Source organism: Loxodonta africana, chromosome 13, assembly GCF_030014295.1.
Source record: "Loxodonta africana isolate mLoxAfr1 chromosome 13, mLoxAfr1.hap2, whole genome shotgun sequence".
Taxonomy (NCBI): domain Eukaryota; kingdom Metazoa; phylum Chordata; class Mammalia; order Proboscidea; family Elephantidae; genus Loxodonta; species Loxodonta africana.
Window position 1 is genome coordinate 2,802,314 of NC_087354.1, and position 23,792 is coordinate 2,826,105.

The 23,792-nt window shown below is 39.0% G+C and overlaps 1 protein-coding gene across 5 annotated transcripts in view; it reads right to left on the reverse strand.

Moving 5' to 3' along the window:
* The window catches only part of UBE3A (ubiquitin protein ligase E3A), a 157,881-nt gene that overhangs the window by 18,112 nt on the left and 115,977 nt on the right, over nt 1–23,792 (reverse strand). For 2 of the 5 annotated variants that reach the window (XM_023539686.2, XM_003420643.4), the window contains 2 exons: nt 10,999–11,142; nt 272–10,005 (listed from right to left, as the gene is read on the reverse strand). The exons of 1 other annotated variant lie outside the window; for it this stretch is intronic. In XM_023539686.2, the coding sequence (XP_023395454.1) occupies nt 9,885–10,005; nt 10,999–11,142 (265 nt within the window). In that variant the 3' untranslated portion in view covers nt 272–9,884. Of the gene's footprint in view, nt 1–271; nt 10,006–10,998; nt 11,143–12,556; nt 12,752–19,597; nt 19,680–23,792 lie in introns of those variants that run through there. 2 more of the 5 variants (XR_010323740.1, XM_064296188.1) reach the window with 2 other exon arrangements.

The following is a 23,792-nucleotide window of genomic DNA, read 5'->3' on the forward strand; positions in this document are numbered from 1 at the left end:
CCTTTGCATTCACAACCTGGCTAACTGGCACAAGAGGCTTAGCTTTCAGCCTATCTCGGCTTTCCACATGCCTTCCTCACTAAGCTTAATCATTTCTAGCTTTTGATTTAAACTGAGAGACTCTTCCTTTCACTTAACACTTGGAGGTCATTGTAGGGTTATTACTTGGCCTAATGTCAATATTGTTGTGTCTCAGGGAACAGGGAGACCTGAGGAGAGGAGACAGATGGGGGAATGGTCGGTCGGTGGAGCAGTCAGAACACACACAACATTTATCGATTAAGTTCACTGTCTTATATGGGCACGGTTCATGGCACCCCAAAACAATTACAATATTAACATCAAAGATCACTGATCACAGATCACCATAACAGATATAATAATAATGAAAAAGTTTGAAATATTGCGAGAATTACCAAAATGTGACACAGAAACGCGAAGAGAGCACATGCTGTGGGAAAAATTGCGCCGATAGACTCGTTCGACACAGAGTTGCCACAAACCTTCAAGATTTGTAAAAAACGCAGTATCTGTGAAGCACAACAAAGCAAAGTGCAATAAAATGAGGTATGCCTGTACATATGTAGCCACACACAAATTTTTTGGTTGTTGTTGCTATTGTTGCAAAATCATATGCCTTAACAATTACATAAAATGTCCTTTTTTTCTTGTGTACTTCTTAACGAGATCATTTACCTTGGTCAAACTGTGCACAATTCACTCACATTCAGTGTTACCTTTCCCATCACCAAAAATGAGTCTGCTTTCTAAAAAGTCATTTCTCCTCTCCCCCCTCCCATCCCTGGTAACCACCAATGAACACTGGTTTCTGTGTGTGTAGCTATTTTTGTCTTTTTATAAAATGAGATCCTAAAATTTGTCCCTTTGTGATTCACTTATTTCACTCAGCCATGTCCTCCAGATTCATCCACATTATGTTTCGAGGACATCATTATTCTATATGGCTGTATTCTATTATATGTATGTACCACATCTTGTTTATCCATTTATCTGTTGGTGAACACTTAGGTTGTTTCCATCTTTTTGCTAGTGTTCCAGTGAACACAGTGTGCATATTATGTCTGTCTGTGTCACTTCTTTTAGGTCTGTAGGGTATATACCTAGGAAGGCCTTCTGGCTTTACAATCATAATTTCACTCATACATTCATTCATTCAACAAACATGTCTTGGGCGTTGGGGTGAAGAAAAGAGACACGTTCCTACTCTTATAGAGCTTATGGTTTAAGGAGGGAGTTAGGCAATAATGAAGGGAATCAAAACAGGCACTATGGAATCATGATGAACATTTTGGGGAACACAATGTAAATTTGAAAAAGATTTCAGTCCTATTAACAAGTATTGAAAGTGAGTGGCGTGTTTTTGCTGGGTCTATGCCAGATGCAAACATGCCAGGGGCGACTTCTGAACTGCATTTCTAGATAACTGGACAACTTCTATTTGACAAGGCCTAAGTGTACACCGTTACACTGTGGCAAGCTGGGAACCTCTGCTTAATCACACCTCAAAGCGCCTGGAGGTTATCTTCTTGCCTGTGGTTATTGTCTCTGGGGCAAGGGTACCTCCTCATTGGCCTCAAGAAACAGATCTGATCTCATTACTGTGCTCTTTTGGACCCACTGCAAAGTGAGCTGAACTCAGCAATATCAGGCATAGTGATGGGTCCTGAAATGGGGATCAATGAGTTAAGATATACCACATTTCAAAAGTTAATACACATTACATTTCATATATTTTCAATTAACTGATTTATCTTCATGGTAGTAACAGTAAATACGTATGTGTGTGTCCGTTTTGAAAACTGCAGTGTGGGATTTATCCTGGGAATGCAAGGTTGATTCAGTGTAATACACCACATTAATAAAGGACAAAAACAACATGATCATCTCAACAAAGCAGCAGCATGTGACAACCCCATCACCCTTTCATGATAAAAACACTCAATAAACTAGGAATAAAAGGTAATTTCCTCAGCTGATAAAAGGTTGTCAGTGAAAAAAGGAAGACAGAAGAAGAACTGATGCATTCAAACTGTTGTACCGGTGAAGAATACTGAATATACTGCGGACTGACAGAAGGGTGAAGAAATCGGTCTTAGAAGAAATACATCCAGAATGCTCCTTAAATGGGAGGATGGTGAGACTTCAGCTTGCTTACTTTGCACACGTCATCAGGAAAGACCAATTACCAGGAAAGGACATTGTGGTTGGTAAAGTGGAGGGGTAAGCAAAAATGAGGGAAACCCTCAATGAGATGTCTTGACACAATAGCCGTAACAACGGACTCAAACATACCAATGATCCTGAAGATTACCTACGACATTTTGTTATATTACACATAAGGCTGCCATGAGTCAGAGCTAACTCGATGGCAACTAAGAACAACATCGTACTTGATGGTGAAACTTAATGCTTTCCCTCTACAATCAAAAGCAGGAATGTCTGCTCTTACCATTTCTATTTGACATTGCACTGGAGGCTCTAGCCAAGGTATTCAGGCAAGAAAAAGAAATAAAAGACATTCAGATTGGAAAGAAGTAGAAACTTTTTCTACTCAAAGATGACATGATCTTGAATATACAAAATCCTAAGGGAAAAAATTAACTAGAGCTAATACATGAGTTGAGCAAGTTGCAGGATATAAGATCAATATACAAAAGCCAATTGTATTTGTATATACCAGCAATGAAAAAAAAATTTTTTTTCAAAATTAAGAAAATACCGTTTATAATCGTATCAAAAAAATAAAATACTTAAAAATACATTTAACCAAAGACGTTTAAGACATGTACGCTGAAAACTATACTGTTGAAAAAAATTAAAGAACACCTATGTAAATGGAAAGACATTTCATGTTCATGGACTGCAAGACTTAATATTGTTCAGATGGTAATACTCCCCAAATTTACAGATGCAACCCCTATCAAAATCCCAGCAGCACTTTTTGCAGAAATTGACAAACTGATCCTAAAATTCATATGTCATTGCAAGGAAGTCAGGACAGCCAAAATGACCTTGAATAAGAACAAAGTTGCAAGACTCACATGTCCCAATTCCAAAACTTACTACAAAGCTACAATAATCAAGAATATGTGGTACTAGTATAATGACAGACATATAGATCAATGGAATAAAACTGAGAATCCAGAAACAAACTCTTATACTTATGGTCACCTAGTTTTTGACAAGGATGCCAAGACCATTCAATGGGGAAAATAGTCTTTTCAACAAATGGTGCTTAGACAACTGAATATCCACATGCAGAAGAATAAAGTTGGAGCCTTACCATGCACCATATGCAAAACATGGATCAAATACCTAAATTTGATCCAATTAACACAAAATGGACCAAATACCTAAATGTAAGAGCAAAATCATAAAACTCCTAGAAGAAAACAGGCATAAATCTTTGTGACTTGGCTTAAGCAATGGTTTCTTATACATGCATGACACCCAAATCACAAACACAAACAAAAATTTTGGTAAACTGGACTTCATCAAACATTAAAACTTTTGTGATTCAAAGATCATCACGAAAGTGAAAAGATGATTCAAAGACTAGGAGAAAAAATTTGCAAGTTATTTTTCTGATAAAGGACTAGTATCGGAATACAGGACTCCCTGAGTGGTGCAAACTGGTTAAGTGCTCAGCTACTAACTTAAAGGTTGGAGGTTTGAATCCACCCAGAGGCGCCTCGAAAGAAAGGTTTGGCGATCTACTTCAGAAAGATCACAGCCACTGAAAACCCTATGGAGCACACTTCTACTCTGAAACTTAAGGCCACCACGAGTCAGTCAATTCAACGACAACTGTCTTTCGTTTTTTTCAATCCAGTATATATAAACAACTCAATAATAAAGACGTATAACCCAATTTTAAAAAAGGGCAAAGGATCTGACAACACATTTCTCCAAAGATACACAAATGGCCAATAAGCACATACAAAGCTTCTCAACATCATTAGTCATTCCAAACCTGTTGCTGTCGAGTTGATTCCGACTCATAGCAAGCCTAAAGGACAGAGTAGAACTGCCCCATAGGATTCCTAAGGAGCAGCTGGTGGATTTGAACTGCCAGCCTTTAGGTTGGCAGCCGAGCTCCTAACCACTGTGCCATCAGGGCTCCATTAGGGAAATACAAAATCAATACCATAATGAGCTGCTACTTCACACCCCCTAGGATGGCTATAATAAAAAGAACAAGTGTCATTGAGGATGCGGAGAAATTTTTTTTTTTTTATACACTAGTCGGAGTGTAAAATAGTGCAGCCACTTTGGAACAGACTGGCAGTTCCTCAAATGCAGATAGTTACCTAAAATGACCCAACAATTCCACTCCCAGGTATATACCCAAGATAAATGAAAACTTATGTCCATACAAAAACTAGTACATGAATGTTCACAGTATTATTCATAATAGCCCAAAAGTGGAAACAACCCAAATCTTCATCAGCTGAATGGATATAACAAGATACAGCATATAAATACAATGGAATATTATTCAGTCATAAAAAGAAGTACTGACACATGCTCCAACATAAATGTCTCAAATATATTAATGCTAAGGGAAAAAAAGACACAAATAGCCACATATTGTATGATTCCACTTATACGAAGTGTCCAAAATAGGAAAACTCATAGAAAGAATTATAGATTAGAGGTTGCTAGGGCCTTGGGGGTGGAGAAATTGTGGGGAGAGGAATTCTTTGGGGGCATGATGAAAATGTCCTGGAATTACATAGTGGTGATGGTGGCACAACGTTGTGAATGTACTAAAAACCGCTGAACTGTACACTTTAGAAGACTGTACTTTGTGGGTGTGAATTATATCTTAATTAAAAAAACAAAGACGAGGGGACAAGCCAATGCTCCACGTTGAGGTGGATGATGGTCAACTCTTGAAAAACACCGCCAATCTCTCAATAGACTCCCCTTTGGGAGAACTCATCTCATACTCTCTCGAGATACCCTGCAACAGATTGTCCAGTATCCGTATCTCAACCTCACTGAACCCTGACTACAGAAATGAGGTAGGCTTGGGTAGGGTAATACAAGCCAAAAGAAGGGCAGGATTAGGACTGAAACCCAGTCATCTGACTCCAAAGGCTGCACTCTCATCCACTCTGTGTGCTGTTTACCAGACACATCTCATCCTATTTTCTATGGTTTCTTGAAGACTGGAAGGTGGCTAGGATAATTACCCCAGGTCCTGTTCAGCTAGCTGAGCCTAATATTGATTAGAGAGTTGACTGGGAGCCCTGGTAGCACAGTGGTTAAGAGCTTGGCTGCCAATCAAAAGGCTGGCAGTTTGAATCCACCAGCCACTCCTTGGAAACCCAATGGGGCAGTTCTACTCTGTCCTATAGGGTAGCTATGATCGGAATCGACTGGACTTTGTGTGGCAAGATGACAAATAGTGTCACCCAGGACTGAGTCCAAAGCTCTGTTCATCTGTATACTAGCTGTACGTTTTGAGCAAGGTGCATAACCTCTTGAACCATGGTGAAATCTGAAGAAGAAATTATTTCACTTATACAAGGTACTTAGTAGGCACTGCAAAAGTAAACGCTAAGTATAGGTACGAGGCTCTGGCAAAGCGATCACAGTGCGTGGTTCATTTAGTATGGGAAGTATATCTGGCTGAGGATTGCTCCTTGAAAGGCTTGAGTGGCTGGCAGCAGTAGGATGATGCAAGATGCCAGCCCCCTCCCCATCGGGAGAGAGGGAAATCGTGTTGCCACAGAAGAGGTGGCTGCACAAAGGGTCCTGACTGCCAGACACAGCGGCAGGGGAGGGAAGTCACACAAGAATCTTGCTCTTAAGGCCCTGTTTTCTTTCCCTCTTGCTGATTTTCCCTTTTTGGGGCTGAAAAGACAGAGCCAGTGGTTCTAGGGAGCTTCCTCATGAAGGAACAAGTACTTAGCCATTAACTATTCAAATATTTAAAAATAAAAATCTTTTGCCAGACTTGGGGTGGGGGTGGGCATCCAAGGAGACAGACGGGTACTTTCGTGAGAAACCAGGAAGCTTCCTTGATCATTCTACTACATGCTGGCCTGTTTTCAATCATTCAAGTTGTGACACACTGAGTAGAAGGGTACAGCAGTATTCACCATCAATTTGCTTATACTCCATGCAATGTTTTTGAACTTTTTTAGGTTTTGAAAAAGTTTTAAACACAAGTCTCATAAATAAAGCACTAAAATGTGGAAAGGATCTTATCTAGGGTGGCCCCCAAGACCCCCCTCCAAGACCCTCCATAAGAAATCCAGTGACCCCTACTAGATGACTGGGTTAAAGATGATGCTTTAAGGAAGGAACAAAGTAAGGTGGGGAGAGACACAAGATGAAGAGTTTTGTTTCTAGGTGTACTGACTTAAGAGCTACCCGAAAGATATCCTGGGAAAAGAGGTCTGAATAAAAGACATGAATATGTACAAGAATTTTCAGGAGTGGGTGAGGCTGCCCAGAGACTGGACAAGTAGAGACAAGAACTTTAAGTAGGATTACAGTAGAACATCTAAGGCCTAGACATGGAAGAGGAACTAGTTGAGACTTAAAGCGCTGTAGAAAAGTAGCAGCCCAAGTTCGGTGTTCTTGGGGTTAAATATAAGAGCTCCTGCCTTTGACTATTAGGTTATCAGTATCCCTGATGAGAACAGTTTCAGTTCCAACATTTCTCACACTGAGATCCACCCTGTATCTGCATCAAATTCTTGCAGTGGTTAACAAACGTCAACCCCCTGGATTTGCACAGGGAAGGGGGAGGGAGGATTGTAACAACCTCCACAGGTAATTCTTTTAATCCTCTGGTAAAAACAAAGATGAGAGGTGGCACATGAAAAGTGTGTTTGAGGATTCTTTGGTGGCTAGTGGAAACCCTGGTGGCGTAGTGGTTAAGTGCTCTGGCTGCTAACCAAGAGGTCAGCAGTTTGAATCCGCCAGGCGCTCCCTGGAAACTCTATGGGGCAGTTCTACCCTGTTCTATAGGGTCGCTATGAGTTGGAATCAACTCGATGGCAGTGGGGTTAAAGGGAGGGGCGGGAAGGATACAGTTCCTAGAGAGAGGCTGGTGGAAGGCTGGAAAATACTTTTAAGGTAAGCAGGTAGAGATTCAAGACTTCAGATAGCCTTGGGAAGACACTTCTTCCTCTAACAGTTTGTATGAGATGGAGAAAACCCTTAAAAAACATCTGCTATGCTGGTATGGCCATGTTCTTAAGGAACAGGGAGTGCTGTTTCCAAATTACAGCCAATTGTCCTTTCAAATACCCGTGCCAAGGGAGTACAGACAACATCAGGGGGTCCTGTTGGAGGTCCCATTTTCAAGTTTCTTTTTAATGTATTTCTCCCTACATAGAGATACATCAAAAATTAAGCTAAAAAAACTGTTATTGGATTTTATCATGCAATTAGCCATAGACCAGGAAAGTAGTATACAGTCAGGATACCCAATGGATTTGCAAGAGCTGCCAGGCTCCAGAAAGGTTTGGCTGTAGGCTGTTTTCATGTTGTATGTTTAAAGTTTTCTATAATAATAAAATGTAAAAAGTTGTTTTATTTTATTTGGAAAGCCAATTAGTTTTTGGTCCATCTTCCCCTCTGCCCACTCAAAGAGATTCCTTGAGATTGTGGGCTGCTTGACAGAAAACCAAAATATGTAAAGAATATCTGGGCTAAAAGGTATTTTTAAAACATGACATTTGGGATAGAGTAGCCATTATTGTTTTCCTTAAAATACTGTTCAGTGACATTTTAGTCAACACTAGTGAAAGGGCATCAGCGATGCCGGGAAGGGGTGACACGCCCAGGGTAATTGATGACTGAGCAATTGGGAACAGAGTCTAGCCCATCGATGTCTTTTTTTCTTAAAACTTTTAAAAGTAGATTTAATGTTTGACTGGTTGAAATGGAATTTCAATACTATTTGGTGTGAATTCTATGCTAATCTATACTCATTTACCATCTGAATTTTCTTCATATGGTATTTCAACGTAACTTCAGTACTGTAGTGATAATAAAACCTGAGAGAATTGAAGAGTACAAATTTCTTCACAAATTTATTACATAAAATGTCCCCAGAGTACTTGATTTCTGCTGCTATCACTTGCATTACACATAAGAAGCACAATGGATGAGAGGCCCTTTAATATGACTGTAGTTTCATGGGGGTCCATTGCATCAAGGTAGCGTATATACCTTAACAGTGTTCTAAAGGTTGGCCCACAAGAAACCCATATTGCCTTATAATAATATAGAAAGCACGGTCTTCTTTTCCCACTAAATTATGGTGAAAATGCCACTGTTTTATTTAGCATTATGGTACATAACATTTCTGTCTCAATTACTAAAATAATTTATTAAAATAATCCTAAAAGACACGGTTTCCCCTCCAATGATTTGAAAGCTACATTTTTCATGCCAATCTAAAACAAATCATCAGGTTGAGCTGTAATAGTTAAAACAATCACCAAGGCACAAGCGCAGCACATCAGCTATAGCTTGTAGCAAGAAGATATATATCGATATGTCTCTCCTTAGTTAAAAATACATAATCCTTTTATTTTAGATTGCAATAAAAGATTAACATCACAGACACAGAAGACCAGGAAAGGGGAAACTACTCACTTCTGAATATTTAGTAATTTAAACCTATTTGTACTTTTCCATAGCACATGAAAGTAATCTTTAACACTTTCTGAAGTAAAATTTTATCTTTGGGGATACACAATGTAAATAGGCCTTAGGAGTAATACCAGGTTTGCTTACTGTATGATTAACTAAAACAAGGCATAGTAGCTATCCTTTTCATTATGTTGCAACACTGATCACGTGCCTTGATAAAATGGCTGATTAGACAAGATGATGGTAACACAAAGGGAAGACTTTGGATTGTCTATTTAAAATTCAGATAAGTAAAAAAAAAAAAAATTACCTTAAGTGCACTTTCACATGCTTTTTGTTTATAATAAGGAACAGACTTCCCAACTTCCTTGCAACAGGCTTAACTACCATTTCATTTGGCCAAATGCACTTTTCCCAGTAAACTTAAAACAACAATAACAACAACAACAAAAAAATCCCTGTCCTTTCATATACTAAGAAAGAGGACTGGCTACAGAACAGTTCACTGCAAGACACATGAGGACGACATACTGTGGCATGAGTTGTTTTTAATTTTTTGTGCTGTTGCTAAAGTAAAGTTCTGAGGGCTGCAGTGAAACATTCCAAGTTCTCCCTTCCATCTTTATTAAGAATTTGCACAGAAAACTCTTTGGGGGCTAGAACAGCAGCAATTGCATCACACTGTTTCCAAGACTTCAAGTTTCGAAAGCAAATGGTTAAAAAATACAGTTCCTGATTTGAGTTAGATACAGGGACAAAAAATAGCACATACTTGAAGGTTACACAGTCTACAAATGATGGCAATATCTTCCTTGGGAGAGTAGTTTTGTTGGTGTATATTTTTCTTAAATACTCAAAAAGGCTCAACCTCAAGCAGTAATAAACACAAGCAAAAGTGATTTAACCCTTAAAATAAATATTCAGAAAAACCTCTCTGTACATACAAGTGAAAGAATATGTGATACTTTCACACACACATACACACACACACACGCAAAGAAAAAAAAAAATAATTTGTTCATATAAGCAGCTGAAATGTGCTGTTCCAGCCCATATGTCCCCGATAAAGAAGAGAAGCACAGACACAGATGACTACTGTGGTTCACTATCTTACAGCCTTTTTGCACTGGGAACTATCACCACAAATTTTATCCCTCCTTTATAGTTACTAAAATTTATCCCTCCCCCCGTTTGTGTTTTGCTTTTGTTTTCTTTTTTTCATTTTTCATTTTTTTTTTTTTTTACAGCATGCCAAATCCTTTGGCATATGTGATGGCCTTCAACAATCTCTCTTTAAGTTTTTCTTTGCTTGAGTATTCCGGAAGTAAAAGGACATTAAAGCAAGTATGAGATGTAGGTAACCTAAATAGAGAGAAAGGGAAAAAAACAGGAAAATAAGTCACAGGAAATATAATCAGTATTAAACGATCCTACTTTTAGATGGTATGTATAATTGAGATGGCCTGCAGTACAGACTATACATCAGTGCAAGTCATAAAAATAAACATTCTGCTTTTCAATTTGCATTCACCCAGGACCCCTTTGGCTTTACCCAATGAATTATTCAGTGCTGCTGCTGCTTCTAACACGCACCCTGAGGTATTATTCTGTACCAGATACTGTTTTAGGTACTTAACCTGTATAGCTCATTTAGCTAAATCTCTCAGAAAAAAATCTACAGAATGGGTCCCAGTATCTTCACTTTATCGTTGACATCACTAAGAAGTTAAGTGATTGGCTTCAAGGTGGAGATGATATTTAAACCTAGTTTCCAAGATTTCAAAGTCTGTGCTCTTCAATGTTTATTAGAAATATTGCTGGCAATATGACTATGTAAATGTTTTGATACACAATAAACTTATATTAGCAGCATTATGTATAAAAAAATGTAGAATATTAATGGCACCATTATACATTTTAATCACTAAAAATGCTATTGATCATGCATAGTCCCTGCCTATCAAAAATATTAAGTTATACAATGGGGAAAGAACACAAATAGCAACGATACACAGGTGGGGATTCTAGCATCATCTAACGCTGAGGGCCAATCTCCTGAGCCTGAAGTCAACCACTGTATTATTAAATCATGTGGCTTTTGGTTAATAAATTCTGAACCAAAAACTGAATGAACCATACTAACCTGCAAAATTCTAAACCAATATGAGCCCCATAATCATTTTTTTTAAACTAGGCCAGTTTCTAAAGAAATTCCTTACACAATAATAGCAAAATATTCTCTAAATTAATATTTCCCATGATTTGGAGATTTCCATTGGAAGCTAAAAGGACAGTTCATAATTGTGTAGAGTAAAATGCAAAGTTTTCAGTATGCAGTCTCAATTTCACAATTACCTTTCTGTGTCTGGGCCATTTTTGGCTATAATCATCTTTAATTTTCCTAGTCCTCCCACCGGTGCTCTGTCTGTGCCAGTTGTAAACTGCAAGAAGAGTCTTTTTTGTTCATCGGTAAATGAATGAACGATTTCCCAGAACTCCCTAATGAGAAAAGATAAAATATTGATTTTAGTTTGACATTTGTTATAACTAGCACTGTTAAGTTTAAGATTTTTTATTAAAATCATATTAGAAAACAATTTGGAAGTTAATATCAGAAAGAAACCTTAAAGGTTCACTCCTGGTGATCTAGTAATTCCACTCATGCAAATTTATCATAAGGAAGCAATTCTAAATACATAAAGGCTTGTGTTCATCACTGTATTATTTACGACAGAGAAAAACGGGAAAACTTCAGTGTCTTAACAATAGAAAATAACTATGTAAACTATTGTATAATCAGAGCCCTGGTGGTGCAGTGCTTAAGAGCTACAGGTGATAACCAAAGGGTCAGCAGTTCGAATCCACCAGCTGCTCCTTGGAAACCATATGGGGCTGTTCTACTCTGTCCCATAGGGTCGCTATGAGTCGGAATGGACTCGATAGCAACAGGTTTGATTTTTTTAATTGTATAATTACCTGGTGGTATACTATGTAGTAACAGAAAAAAAGACAGTCTAAAACCAAAATATGAATTGAAAAAGACTGAAAGGAAAAACTCTGAAAAATTAACTCTGGATATCATCAGATATGTATTTTTTATTTACCCCTCCTTCCTTATCCTCCTTATCTACTCATCCTCTAATCTTTTGGGTGGTGGGGGTAGGACAAAAAGAATAAAAATAAAATAAACACAAACCCACACGCACCTAATGGCAGTAATACAGAAGTATACACATTTTCTATGAACTAGAGCCGAGCAGGTGCATGCTGTGTGTGGGGATGGGGTTTATTCTGATATTTCTACCATATGTGGTTATTCCATTTTGAGGGAGTGATTTCACCCTTGGCATTCCTAAAACCTACAGAATAGAAGTCATGTTATAATGACGTGATGTTATTCTGAGTCCTGTCCAACAAAATGCAAGCCCATTAAGGGTAATCTTGACATGCTTCTACAAACCTACAAATCTAATTAATGTACACAATGATTTTCAGCCAATGAATTTTAAGATTTTAGAACAGGTTTAAAAGTATTTTTAGTTGGTTATACAATGGATTGTGACATTTATTTGAAAAGTTCTTTCTAGAATCCTGGCAAAAAAATCATACATCCAAAACAGTAATTATAATTCTAGTTTTTTATATTCTAGTATTCCAGTATATTAACATAACCAAAATACTAGTATTTTTGTTGGTATAATACCATTATTTCTGACACTGGTTAGCAGCTTTATTAGACTTCTTGGCTCTCTCCAATCTCTTGCCACTTCCCTTCCCTGCTACTCAAACACCCTCCCCACCTCTCAGTTCCTTCAAACCTCCCACACACCTAGCGCAAACAATAAGCAATAACAGGAAAGTGAACATGGAATCTGCAGGAAAATCTCTCAGCTAGGAAAAAAAGGCATCACACCAGAACACAGGTCATTCCTCTTGGGGTAGATGGCAAATCAAATCTGCTGTAGCCCAGGGCCCTCTGCCAAAGTGGAAAAGCTGTCCTGTAGTGAAGTGATCCTCTCCTAACAATGCAGAAGTGTTCTGAAGCCTGACAGAACCAGCGCCAACAGGGAGGCAGATCTAAGGGCACCATGGGTGGAGGAACCAGACCCTGAAACAAGTAACAGATCAGCAGTAGTGACAGTGACTAGTCTATCCATATTACTAAGGAGCTGTTTCTTTGCTTCTTTTTTTAAAAATTAGAACTTAAATAACTGAGATTATGATCAGTTTATATAATGAAAGCATTTAGTGACCAAAATTCCCCTCTTCCCAGAAGTGTTATGTGCTACATTAAAATTTTGAATTAAAAAAGAATGCATCTATTTAGAAAGCTCAAAAGGAAAAGAAGCTTCTGAATTTCTATACAGAAGTGGTGGCTGCATGGATTCAATCCTACTCAAATCTCCTAAAATTTATCCAGATCAAAAAGGAGAGAAAATCAAATAAAAATACCCCTGACCCAAAGTAGGTGACAGAGCAGCAAACTCTGAAATATAAGCAGAGAAATAAACAGGTAAGGCCAGTATAGTTAGCACCTGAGTCAACACTAACAGAGTCCAGCAGGAGCTATATGGAAGAACAGGGTATACAGATAACATTGGCTCGGGTTTGCCCCAGAATGACACAGCCCCATCCTAAGAGTGAACTACTGAGAGCAGGCTACAGCACTAGCAATTGGGTGGTTAAAAACGTAGGCCTTAGAAAGTATCTGGGACCAGAAATGGCACTTTCAGGAGAGCACCTTGGAAGGCAGAGGTGTTCCTTAAAGGTAGCATCTGACTACAAAAGGATGCTTTATTGCTGTAATTAGTTGCCCTTGACTTTATTCTGACTCATGGCAACCCCATGTACAGAGAACTGATTCATAGGGTTTTCAAGGCTATAACCTCTCGGAAACAGATCGCCAAGCCTGTCTTCTGAGATGCCTCTGGGTGGGCTCAAAGTACAAACCTTTTAGCTAGTTGTTGTTGATAGGTGCCACTGAATCAGTTTTGGCTCATAGTGACCCAATGTACAACAGAATAAAACACCGCCCAGTCCTGTGCCATCCTCATAATCATTATGCTTGAGCCCACTGTTGCAGTCACTGTGTCAATCCATCTCGTTGAAGGTCTTCCTCTTTTTCGCTGACCCTCTATACTCTACTAAGTGTGATGTCCTTCTCCAGGGGCTGGGGATATCAAAGATGTCACTTTAAGGTCTAAGGTGCCCCTGACCCAAGCCATGGTGTCTTCAATCACCTCGTATACATGTGAAAGGACAATGAATAAGGAAGGCCGAAGAAGAATTGATGCCTTTAAATTATGGTGCTGACGAAGGATACTGAATATACCATGGACTGCAAGAAGAACAAACAAATCTGTCTTGGAATAAGTAAGCCAGGGTGCTCAATGGAAGCGAGGATGGTGAGACTTTGGCTAGTAGTTGAGTGCTTAACTATTTGCACCACTCAGGGACTCCTATAAAGGGATGGAAGTGGCTAATGAAAAAGAGCCCAATTAAACAAGATGGAGCCGTATGTTAAAGAAAGTGCCCTTTACTGTAACAACAGAAGAGGGGTCCCTTCAACCAAGAGACCACTACAGTCACTGAAACTCCTCCCCACTGCATGGGCTCTACTAACAGCAGGTCCAAAAATATCCAACATAGTGAAACATAAATGAGAAAAATCATTCCAAAATCTAAATGAAGATATAAAAAAAAAAAAAAAGTTTAGCAAATGAGAAGCAAAACCTCTCGGCAGACAAAAATCCAGTCATGAAGAACGGGAAAACTACAAAACAACATCCCAACATGGAGTGAAAGTGCAACAGCAGGCAGGAAAGAACATCATTAACGAGAAATACAAAAACAGCAGAGAAAGGTGGACAAATATGAAATAGAAATGAGAATACTCAGAAAATAAACTTAAATAGGAGAAAAACATGAGAAAGACTAATCTATAAAGTGACCAAAGGAGAAGCAATATGACCAGAACCTCTACTAGGAACATAAATACCAGAAATGAGAAAAGCAAGAATATTTAGAAAACAAACAGAACAAAATAATATCAAAAAAGAATAAAGGAAAAGTTCAATATTTAGGTACATAAACATAAAAGCTTTCTTTCATATGGCAAAAAAAAAGCCTTTTTTTTTTATAAGCAAAGGCAAATGACAAACTGAGAAAAAATATTTGCAATTTATCAGAGTTGAATGGCAAATCTCCCAAACACATAGTTTCTAAAAATGGGGTGGGACCAATAACTAAACAGTAAAAAGAAAAAATGACTATAAAAAGGACAAATGGCTCTTAAACACATGAAAAGATGCTCATCACCCTTATTCATGAGGCAAACGTAAATTACAACTACACTGAAATACCACTTCTCACCAGGCAGATAACATATTTGGCTAGGGAAACTATACAAAAAGAGATTACTCATATACTGCTGGTGGGAGTGCAAAATGTTACAATTTCTGCTAAGGGGAATTTGCCAATATTCAGCAAAATTATATACGCATCTACCATTTGATGTAACAATCCCACTTCTAACTATTTATTTTAATGATATACCTACACAGGTATAGGATGATATATACGTAAGATGAATCCATTACTTCTAATAGCAAAAGGCTAGTAAAAAAGGAGAATGTGAATAATCTGTATTGCACCCACAAAATATGGTAGTATTCAGCCACACAAAAGAAGATGGAAGACAGCTCTGCACTCATATGGTGTGATTTTTAGATATATTAGGAAAACACTTTCCCTAGCTCCATCCCCTAAAAAGGCCTAAAAGGAATAAAATCCAACAGCAAAGGTTATACCACACACTTAAAATCTGATTTCTAAATGCCATTCCCCAACAACAGATACCAAGACTCCATGTCAAAAATGCCTTATTCCAGGCCTTGAGTCGAGAATGTTCAAAGTGAGCCAGAAATTTCAAAATCTAATGGAGTCACATCAAGAGGGTACCAAAGCCAGTGTGATGAGGCTCCCCTGGTCTGTTTGGAAGCAATTTGAGTATCACTAAGAATAATGACTGTGAAACATGTTAAATATATAAAAATCCATGAGTTCATAACCATATTCAAAAAATGAAGGCAAGAAACAATCAAAAAAGCCAAAATTAATTGCCACTATTGAAACTATTACATTAACTCCTTACTCTAAAAGTTTTAATTATATTTTATCATGCCAGTTGCAGTAGAAACTTTTTCCAGGTATTAAAAGAGACCCATTGATAATGAAAAGGAATAGCAGGTAATACGTGAAGAAAGAACAAAAGTTTTATTTTTCCAAATCACCACTTTATACCCTGCAGTGACATACAGGATTCAGGTAAGGATACTAATACATACTAAAATTAGGTGAAAGACAGATGAGGGGTTCTGTGAAGATGATGGTGGCAGCGACCTAATTTGTTTCTTTTTGCTTTATTTTTAATCTTCCCAACTCCCCTCATATAAACAGAGAAAACAGGATATGAAAACCAAAGACCCACAGGAAATATCTACAACAAAACTAGGCAGTAAAGTATTCCTCAGACACCCTCACATACAGAATAGAAACAAAGCACTGGCAGCTGCAAGACCTAGTTGGTATCAACACCAATGGGTGAAGGAACAGAGGGAAGACCCCTGGTCTCCATACAGCCATAAGAACCAGAGAACATTAGGGCCACCAGCCCAATGGAAAACAGGCCAATTTGAGAACAGTGGCTGAAATTTAGAGAAAGTTCTACAGGATCCAATTTGCAGCCGAGAGCAAAGGGACCACTCTGGGCCCTTAAAACTCCTGAACGCTAAAACTCCATGCCAAAACAAACTTTGCACCAAGGAGAAGCTGCTAGGAATAATGCCTAAATTGAGGAGATCAAGAACAAGAGAGACAAAAGAGCAAATCACTGTTGGGGAAGGGACTGGAGAAGGCACATCTCAGAAAGCATGATGCCATATTTTCAATCGCTTTGCAAAAACTAAGCATAGAGTCCTGAAGCAAGAAAAGTTATCCTGACTTATCTCTCCCTTCCTGCAAGTATGGGAAAACTCATTTCATTAAAAAATGAGCAAGAGAAAAGGATCACAGTCAAACACTAAACAAAGTTATTATTAGACAGCTAGAGTAAATAAGTATACATATGTGCCTAAGAATGATACTCCTATAGAGAATTAAAGTACACTAAAAGATGTACCAAAAAGACAGATGAAAATTGTAAATAAATTTCAAATTGAGCTAAAAGAAATAAAAAAGTAATAGAAGTTATAGAAGAACAACTAAATCAGAAACAGAAAACCTTAGGACAGGGGTAAGTGAAGAAAAGGCAAATATGAGAAGACATGACAGAACTAAGGAAATAATTAGAAAAAGAAGAAAAAATTCATGTCAAATCCGAACCTAAACTAAAAGAAACACCCACCCACCACCCACTGCCATTGAGTTAACTCTGACTCACAGCGATGCCACAGGACAGAGAATTGCCCCATAGGGTTTCCAAGGCTGTAATATTTACTTTTTTTTTTTTTTTTTTTATTGCCCCATCTTTCTCCCGTGGAGTGACTGGTGGGTTCAAACTGTCGACCTTTTGGTTAGCAGCCATGTGCTTAACCACTGTACCACCAGGGCTCCTTAAAAGAAGCACAAGGGTGCATAAAACAAATGATAACACCACAGAAACAGAGGATAGAAGAAAATTCTTAAAAATCAAAAATAAATGAACCAGTGCTGGAATTTTCCACCCCTAAGCAGAGATACCCTTTGGCCAGGGGCACTGGCAAGGAGGATCTTGCAGAAATAAGCACTAGACCTGGGAACTGCTCCCCCTCACTGCCAGGCCAGAGACTTTCCTTCTTGACCACCTAGAGACACCAGCAAGGGGAACTGTCCCACTAGAGGCCCCAGACTGGGAGGTATCCTCCTTCCCTGCAAAGCCTTGGATTCCCCTCCCTACTCAGAAAAACCACAAGGCAAAAGATACAGCCAGGGACACCAGAAAGGGAGGGGGTCCCCACTATAACAAGCACACAGCATTGGAAGTGCTCTCCATCCTATGCGCTAGGTATTCTCTTCCCCCACCTAGAAATACCATGCAACTTGACCTGGGGAAGCAGCTCCTTTCACCCCCTCAAGCAGCACCAGAAGGGACCAGTGGGAGCCCCAGAGCAATGAGGTAAATAAGCCAGAAAAGCATCTCAAAGAATCTGATGATTAGATTGTCACTGGAACCACAGCTTACAAAAGTAGGCCAGAACCTCTGTGCTAACTCTAAAGAGTGTGATTGCCGGCTAAAGTAGAAAATTTAAATAGAACTCAGAGTTTCTTAACATAATTGCCAAAATGTCCATGATATAATCCCAAGTTATCTGTCATCAGAAGAGCCAGGAAAATTACAACATGAAGAAATGAAATTACCGTGGGGACCATGGTCTCGGGGAACATCTAGCTTAACTGGCACAACAGTTTATAAAGAAAATATTCTACCATTTTAATTTGATGAGTAGAGTCTGGGGTCTTAGCTTGTAAGCGGCCATCTAAGATACTCCAATGGTCTCATCCCTCTGGAGCAAGTGAGAATGAAAAAAAACCAAAGACACAAGGGAAAGATTAGTCCAAAGGACTAATGGACCACAACCACCATAGCCTCCACCAGACTGAGTGCAGCACAACTAGATAGTGCCCAGATACCACCACCAACTGCTCTGACAGGGATCATAATAAAGGGTCCTAGACAGAGCTGAAGAAAAATGGAGAACAAAATTCTAACTCGCAAAAAAAGACCAGACTTACTGGCCTGACAAAGACTGGAGAAACCCCGAAAGTATGGCCCCCGGACACCCTTTTAGCTCAGCACTGTAGTCACTCCTGAGGTTCACCCTTCAGCCAAAGATTAGACAGGCCCACAAAACAAAACGAGACTAAAGGATCTCACCAGGCCAGGGACAAGGACAAGAAGGCAGGAGGAAACAGGGAAGCTGGTAATAGGAACCTCAAGGTCAAGAAGGGGAGTGTGTTGACATGTCATGGGGTTGGCAACCAATGTCACAGAACAATATGTGTACTAATGGTTTAATGAGAAGCTAGTTTGTTCTGGAAACCTTCATCTAAAGTACAATTAAAAAAAAAAAGGAAAAGAAATTCACTGATGTCATAACTGAGATAAATCAGTTGCTGGGATTATCTGATAAGGATTTTAATGCAGTCATTAAAAAAAAAAAAAGACCCTACAAGCAACACCTTCTTTTGAAACAAATGTAGCGATAGAAAAATTTCAACAAAGAAATACATTATAATAAAAAAATAAGAACCAAAGGAAAATTGTACAATTGAAAAACCGGTAAGAGAAAAATCTCACTGGATGCCTTCCATAGTAAGGTGGTGATGACAAAGGATAAAAATCTGAACAAGAGACAAAAAACAGACCAAAGAAAGAAATGAGGAGAGCCTCGGGGACATGGGAAACAGTAATAAAAGATTACACATGTGTATCAGTGGAGTCCAGAAGGAGGGGAGAAAGAGAGTGGGGCTGAAAGAGTATTTGAAGAAATAATGGCTGAAAACTTTCCATATTTGGCAAAAGACACAAACCCAGATTCAAGCTGAGAAAACCCAAAAACCACAAACCAAAAGAAACCCATGCCCAGACACATCCTAATTCAATTTCTGAAAACTAAAGAGAAAGTTAAAAATCCTGAAAGAGCTATTAGAGAAATGACATATTACCTATAAAAGAACATCAATTAGAATGACAGCAGATTTCTCATCTGAAACCTTGGAGGTCAAAAACGAAGTGGAACAATATTTTTCAAATCCTGAAAGAAAGGAACTATCAAGTATGAATTCCACATCTGGTGAAACCATTGTTCAGGAATAAAGAGGAAATACAATCATCCTCAGGAAAAGGAACACTAAAATAATTTGACATTAGCAGACCTACCTTTGAAGCTTAAGGGGATACCGCGTGGTTTAAAGTCAGGAAAGGTGTGCGTCAGGGTTGTATTCTTTCACCATACCTATTTAATCTGTATGCTGAACAAATAATCCGAGAAGCTGGACTATATGAAGAAAAACGGGGCATAAGAATCAGAGGAAGACTCATTAACAATCTGTATTATGCAGTTGACACAACCTTGCTTGCTGAAAGTGAAGAGGAAGCATTTACTGATGAAGATCAGAGACCACAGCCTTCACTATGGATTATACCTCAACATAAAACAAAAATCCTCACAACTGGACCAGTAAGCAACATCATGATAAATGGAAAAAATACTAAAGTTGTCAAGGATTTCATTTTACTTGGATCCACAATCAACACCAATGGAAGCAGCTGTCAAGAAATCAAAAGATGCATTCCACTGGGCAAATTTGCTGCAAAAGACCTCTTTAAAGTATTGAAAAGCAAAGATGTCACCTTGAAGACTAAGGTGCACCTGACCCAAGCCATGGTATTTTCAATCACATCATATGCATGTGAAAGCTGGACAAGGAATAAAGAAGGCTGAAGAATTGATGCCTTTCAATTGTGATGCTGGTGAAGAATATTGAATATATCATGTACTGCCAAAACAACAAACACATCTGTCTTTGAAGAAGTATACAACCAGAATGCTCCTTATAGGCAAGAATGGTGACACTGTGTCTTACATACTTTGGACATGTTGTCAGAAGGGATGAGTCCCCGGAGGAGGACAACATGCTTGGTAAAGTACAGGGTCAGAGGAAAAGAGGAAGACCCTCAATGAGATGGACCGACACAGTGACTGCAACAATGGGCTCAAGCATAACAACGACTGTAAGCACGGCATAGGACTGGGCAGTGTTTCCTTCTGTGGTATATGGGGTGGCACCTAACAACAACAACCACCTTTGAAGTCTAGCTAAAGAAAGCGATAAAAGAAGGAATCTGACAACATCAGGAAGGAAGAAAGCATGGAAACAGCAGACATACAGGTTCGTACGAGAGACTATCATCCTTCTCAGGAATTTTATTTATCGTATTTGATGACTGAAACAAAAACACAGCCGTGCTGACACTCAAGACAGTATTTAACAGTGGGGAAGGTAAAGGGACCTCAATGGAAGCAAGGTTTCCACACTTCAAAGCTGTGTGGATACCAGTGAAGGGTAAGAAGTCGCCTATGTACACTGTATTTCTATGCAAATAACACACACCTCTATGTGTGTCTGCCAACTGTGCCCTCCTCATGAGGTATTTTTAAAAGTGCCACTATGCCATTTTTTTTTAACTGTTGGCGTAGAAAAAAAACAAATTTCATAGTGTATTTACAAAAACACCTCATGGGGAGAGGGCAGGGTTGGCAAACAAACATAGAGTTTGTTAGTTTTATAAAAATACAGTAATGCAATACCCAGAGTAACCACTACGAAAATATACAAAAGCAATACACACAAAAAAGGACGCCACAAACAACTCAAGAGGTAATCCTAAAAAATGTTTAAGTAACCCACAAGAATCAAAAGCAGAAGAAGCAGAAAAGCAATACTGGGAGATTTTAGCTCTAACAAAATCTAATACCAATAATCACTTTAAATATAAATGGTCCAAATACACCAATTAAAAAGGAGAGACTGACAGAATGGATAAAAAAGCACAACCTAACTATGCTGTTAACAAGAAACTCATTTCAAACACAACGACATAGAGAAGTTGAAAGTAAAATGACAGAAAAAGATACATCATGCAAATACTAATTAAATAAAAAAGCAGGAATGGCTATATTATCCGATAAAGCGGACTTCAGAGCAAAGAAAAATACAAGACAGAAAGGGGGACATTACATAGAAATAAAAGGATCGATCCACCAAGAAGACATTGTGATTCTAAATGTGTACGTATCAAATGACAGAGCCTCAAAATACATGACAGGACTGAAAGGAGGAAGAGACAAAAGCCATTAAAAGACCTATAAAAAGACCTATACAAATGTGAATTTTACATATGTGAAAAAGAATTTCAATAGAGGAAGACTAGTGTAGTATCCAGAATATATTTTAAAAACTTCCAAAAATCAACAGTAAAAAACCAATTATACTCTCAGCATTTATGCCAGAAGAATGAAAACTTATGCTTACATAAAAACCTGCACATAATTGTTCACAGCAGCTTTATCTGTAATAGCCCAAAAGTGTAAACCACCCAGAAGCCCTTCAACAGGCAAATGGCTATTGAACTGTAATAAATTCATACCATGAAATACTACTCAGTAACAACTTCGATGGAAATTCTGCTAAGTAAAAAAAAAAAAAATCAACCACAATATTACATACTGTAAATGATTCATTTATAGAATGTTCTTGAAAAAATTAAAGAACTATAGAACAAATTAGTAGTTGCCAGAAGTTAGGGTAGGAGTTAGGGATAGGGAGTGGAGAATGGGTGCAAGTGTAGATAAAAAGATCAACGTGAATGATTCTTGTGGTAACAGAACTGTTCTACATCTTGACTATCGATGTCAATATCCTGGTTGTGATATTCTACTCAGATTTTGCAGTTACTATTTTTTTATGAAGGGAAAACTGGGTAAAAAGTATATACATATATATATAGAGAGAGAGAGAGGGGGTCTCTCTGTATTATTTCTCAAAACTGCAAGTGAGTTTACAACTATTTCAAAATAAAAAGTTTAATTAAAAAAAGGAAATGAACTGTCATGGACTGAACTGTGTCCCCCCAAAGTATGCGTATCAATTTGGCTAAGTCATGATTCCCAGAATTGTATGACTGTCTACTGTTTTGTCATCTGATGTGATTTCCCTACATGTAGTAAATCCTATCACTGTGATGTAATGAGATGGACTAGCAGCAAGATTAGACAGTGTCTTAAGCCAATCTCTTTTGAGATATAAAAGAGAGAAGTGAGCAGAGAGACATGGGGACCTCATACCACCAAGAAAGCAGTGCTGGGAGAGCTTGTTCTTCGGACCTGGGGTCCCTGTGCCTGAGAAGCTCCTAGGCCAGGGGAAGATTGATGACAAGGGCCTTCCTCCAGAGCCAGCAGAGAGAAGGCCTTCCCCCGGAGCTGACGCCCTGAATTTGGACTTCTACTAGACTCTGAGAGAATAAACTTCTGTTTGTTGGAACCACCCACTTGTGGTATTTCTGTTATAGCAGCACTGGATGACTAAGGCAGAGTTTGCTACCAAGAATGGGGTAGTGCTCTAACAGATACCTAAAATGTGGAAGCAGTTTTGAGATTGTGAATGGATAGAGGACTGGCCGCTACAGAGGACCGGCAGCACCAGAACCAGGAGACCAGTGCCAGACAGCACTGAGCCAGCCCACGGAGCAGCAGACCTGAGTGTCTTTGCACAGGAGGCTTCCTGGCAGAATGGGGTACATCTGAGCACTTAATGTCGGATTTAGGCTTGCCGACCCACGGGGCGACAGAGCTGAGTGCTTTCCGGCTGAAGTTTACTGGTGCAGTGGGGTGCCTCCAACCACTGATGGGTGGAGCTACAGTGCTTTGGAACACTTGCCCCAGCTGGGCAGATGCAGGCGTGAGGCCTGAAGGGCTGAGAGGCCAAGAAACCAGGAAGCAGAGCTGAAGAAACAAGGTACACAGGAAGCGGAGCTGCCACAGTCTCAAAGGTATGGCCAGGACCTCTGGGGATTCAAAGGGTGGAGCCATGGTCTCTGGTGTTTCTAAGGGTGGAGTTGCCAATCAGATGGACTACGAGAATGGGGCCACCTATATATGAGGGAGCAGAGTTGCTGTCCTAGTGGGGCTGGAAGGCAGAGCTGAAACCCAGGGCTAAGGGGCCTCCACTCAGAATCCAGAGTGTGTGGCCAATATCTAGGGTCTATGAGGCAGGATTATTGTGTCACAGAGAACAGGAGATTATGTTTAATCCTTGAGGGTAAATGTAATGTGTTCTGCTGACTTGCTTGGTGCCTGTTATGCCTTCTTTCCCTCCAATTTCTCCCATTTGTAATGGAAATGTCTAGCTTGTGCCTGTCTGTTGCACCACTGTACATCTGGAAGCAGGTAACTCGTGTTTTAGATTTCACAGATGAAGAGGGATTTCTGGATTTTGGACTTGGAGTTGATTTAAGAGTTTTGCTATGATATGATTGGGTGAATACATTTTACATGTGGCAAAGACATGAATTTTGGGGGGCCAAAGGGTAGAATGTCATGGATTGAACT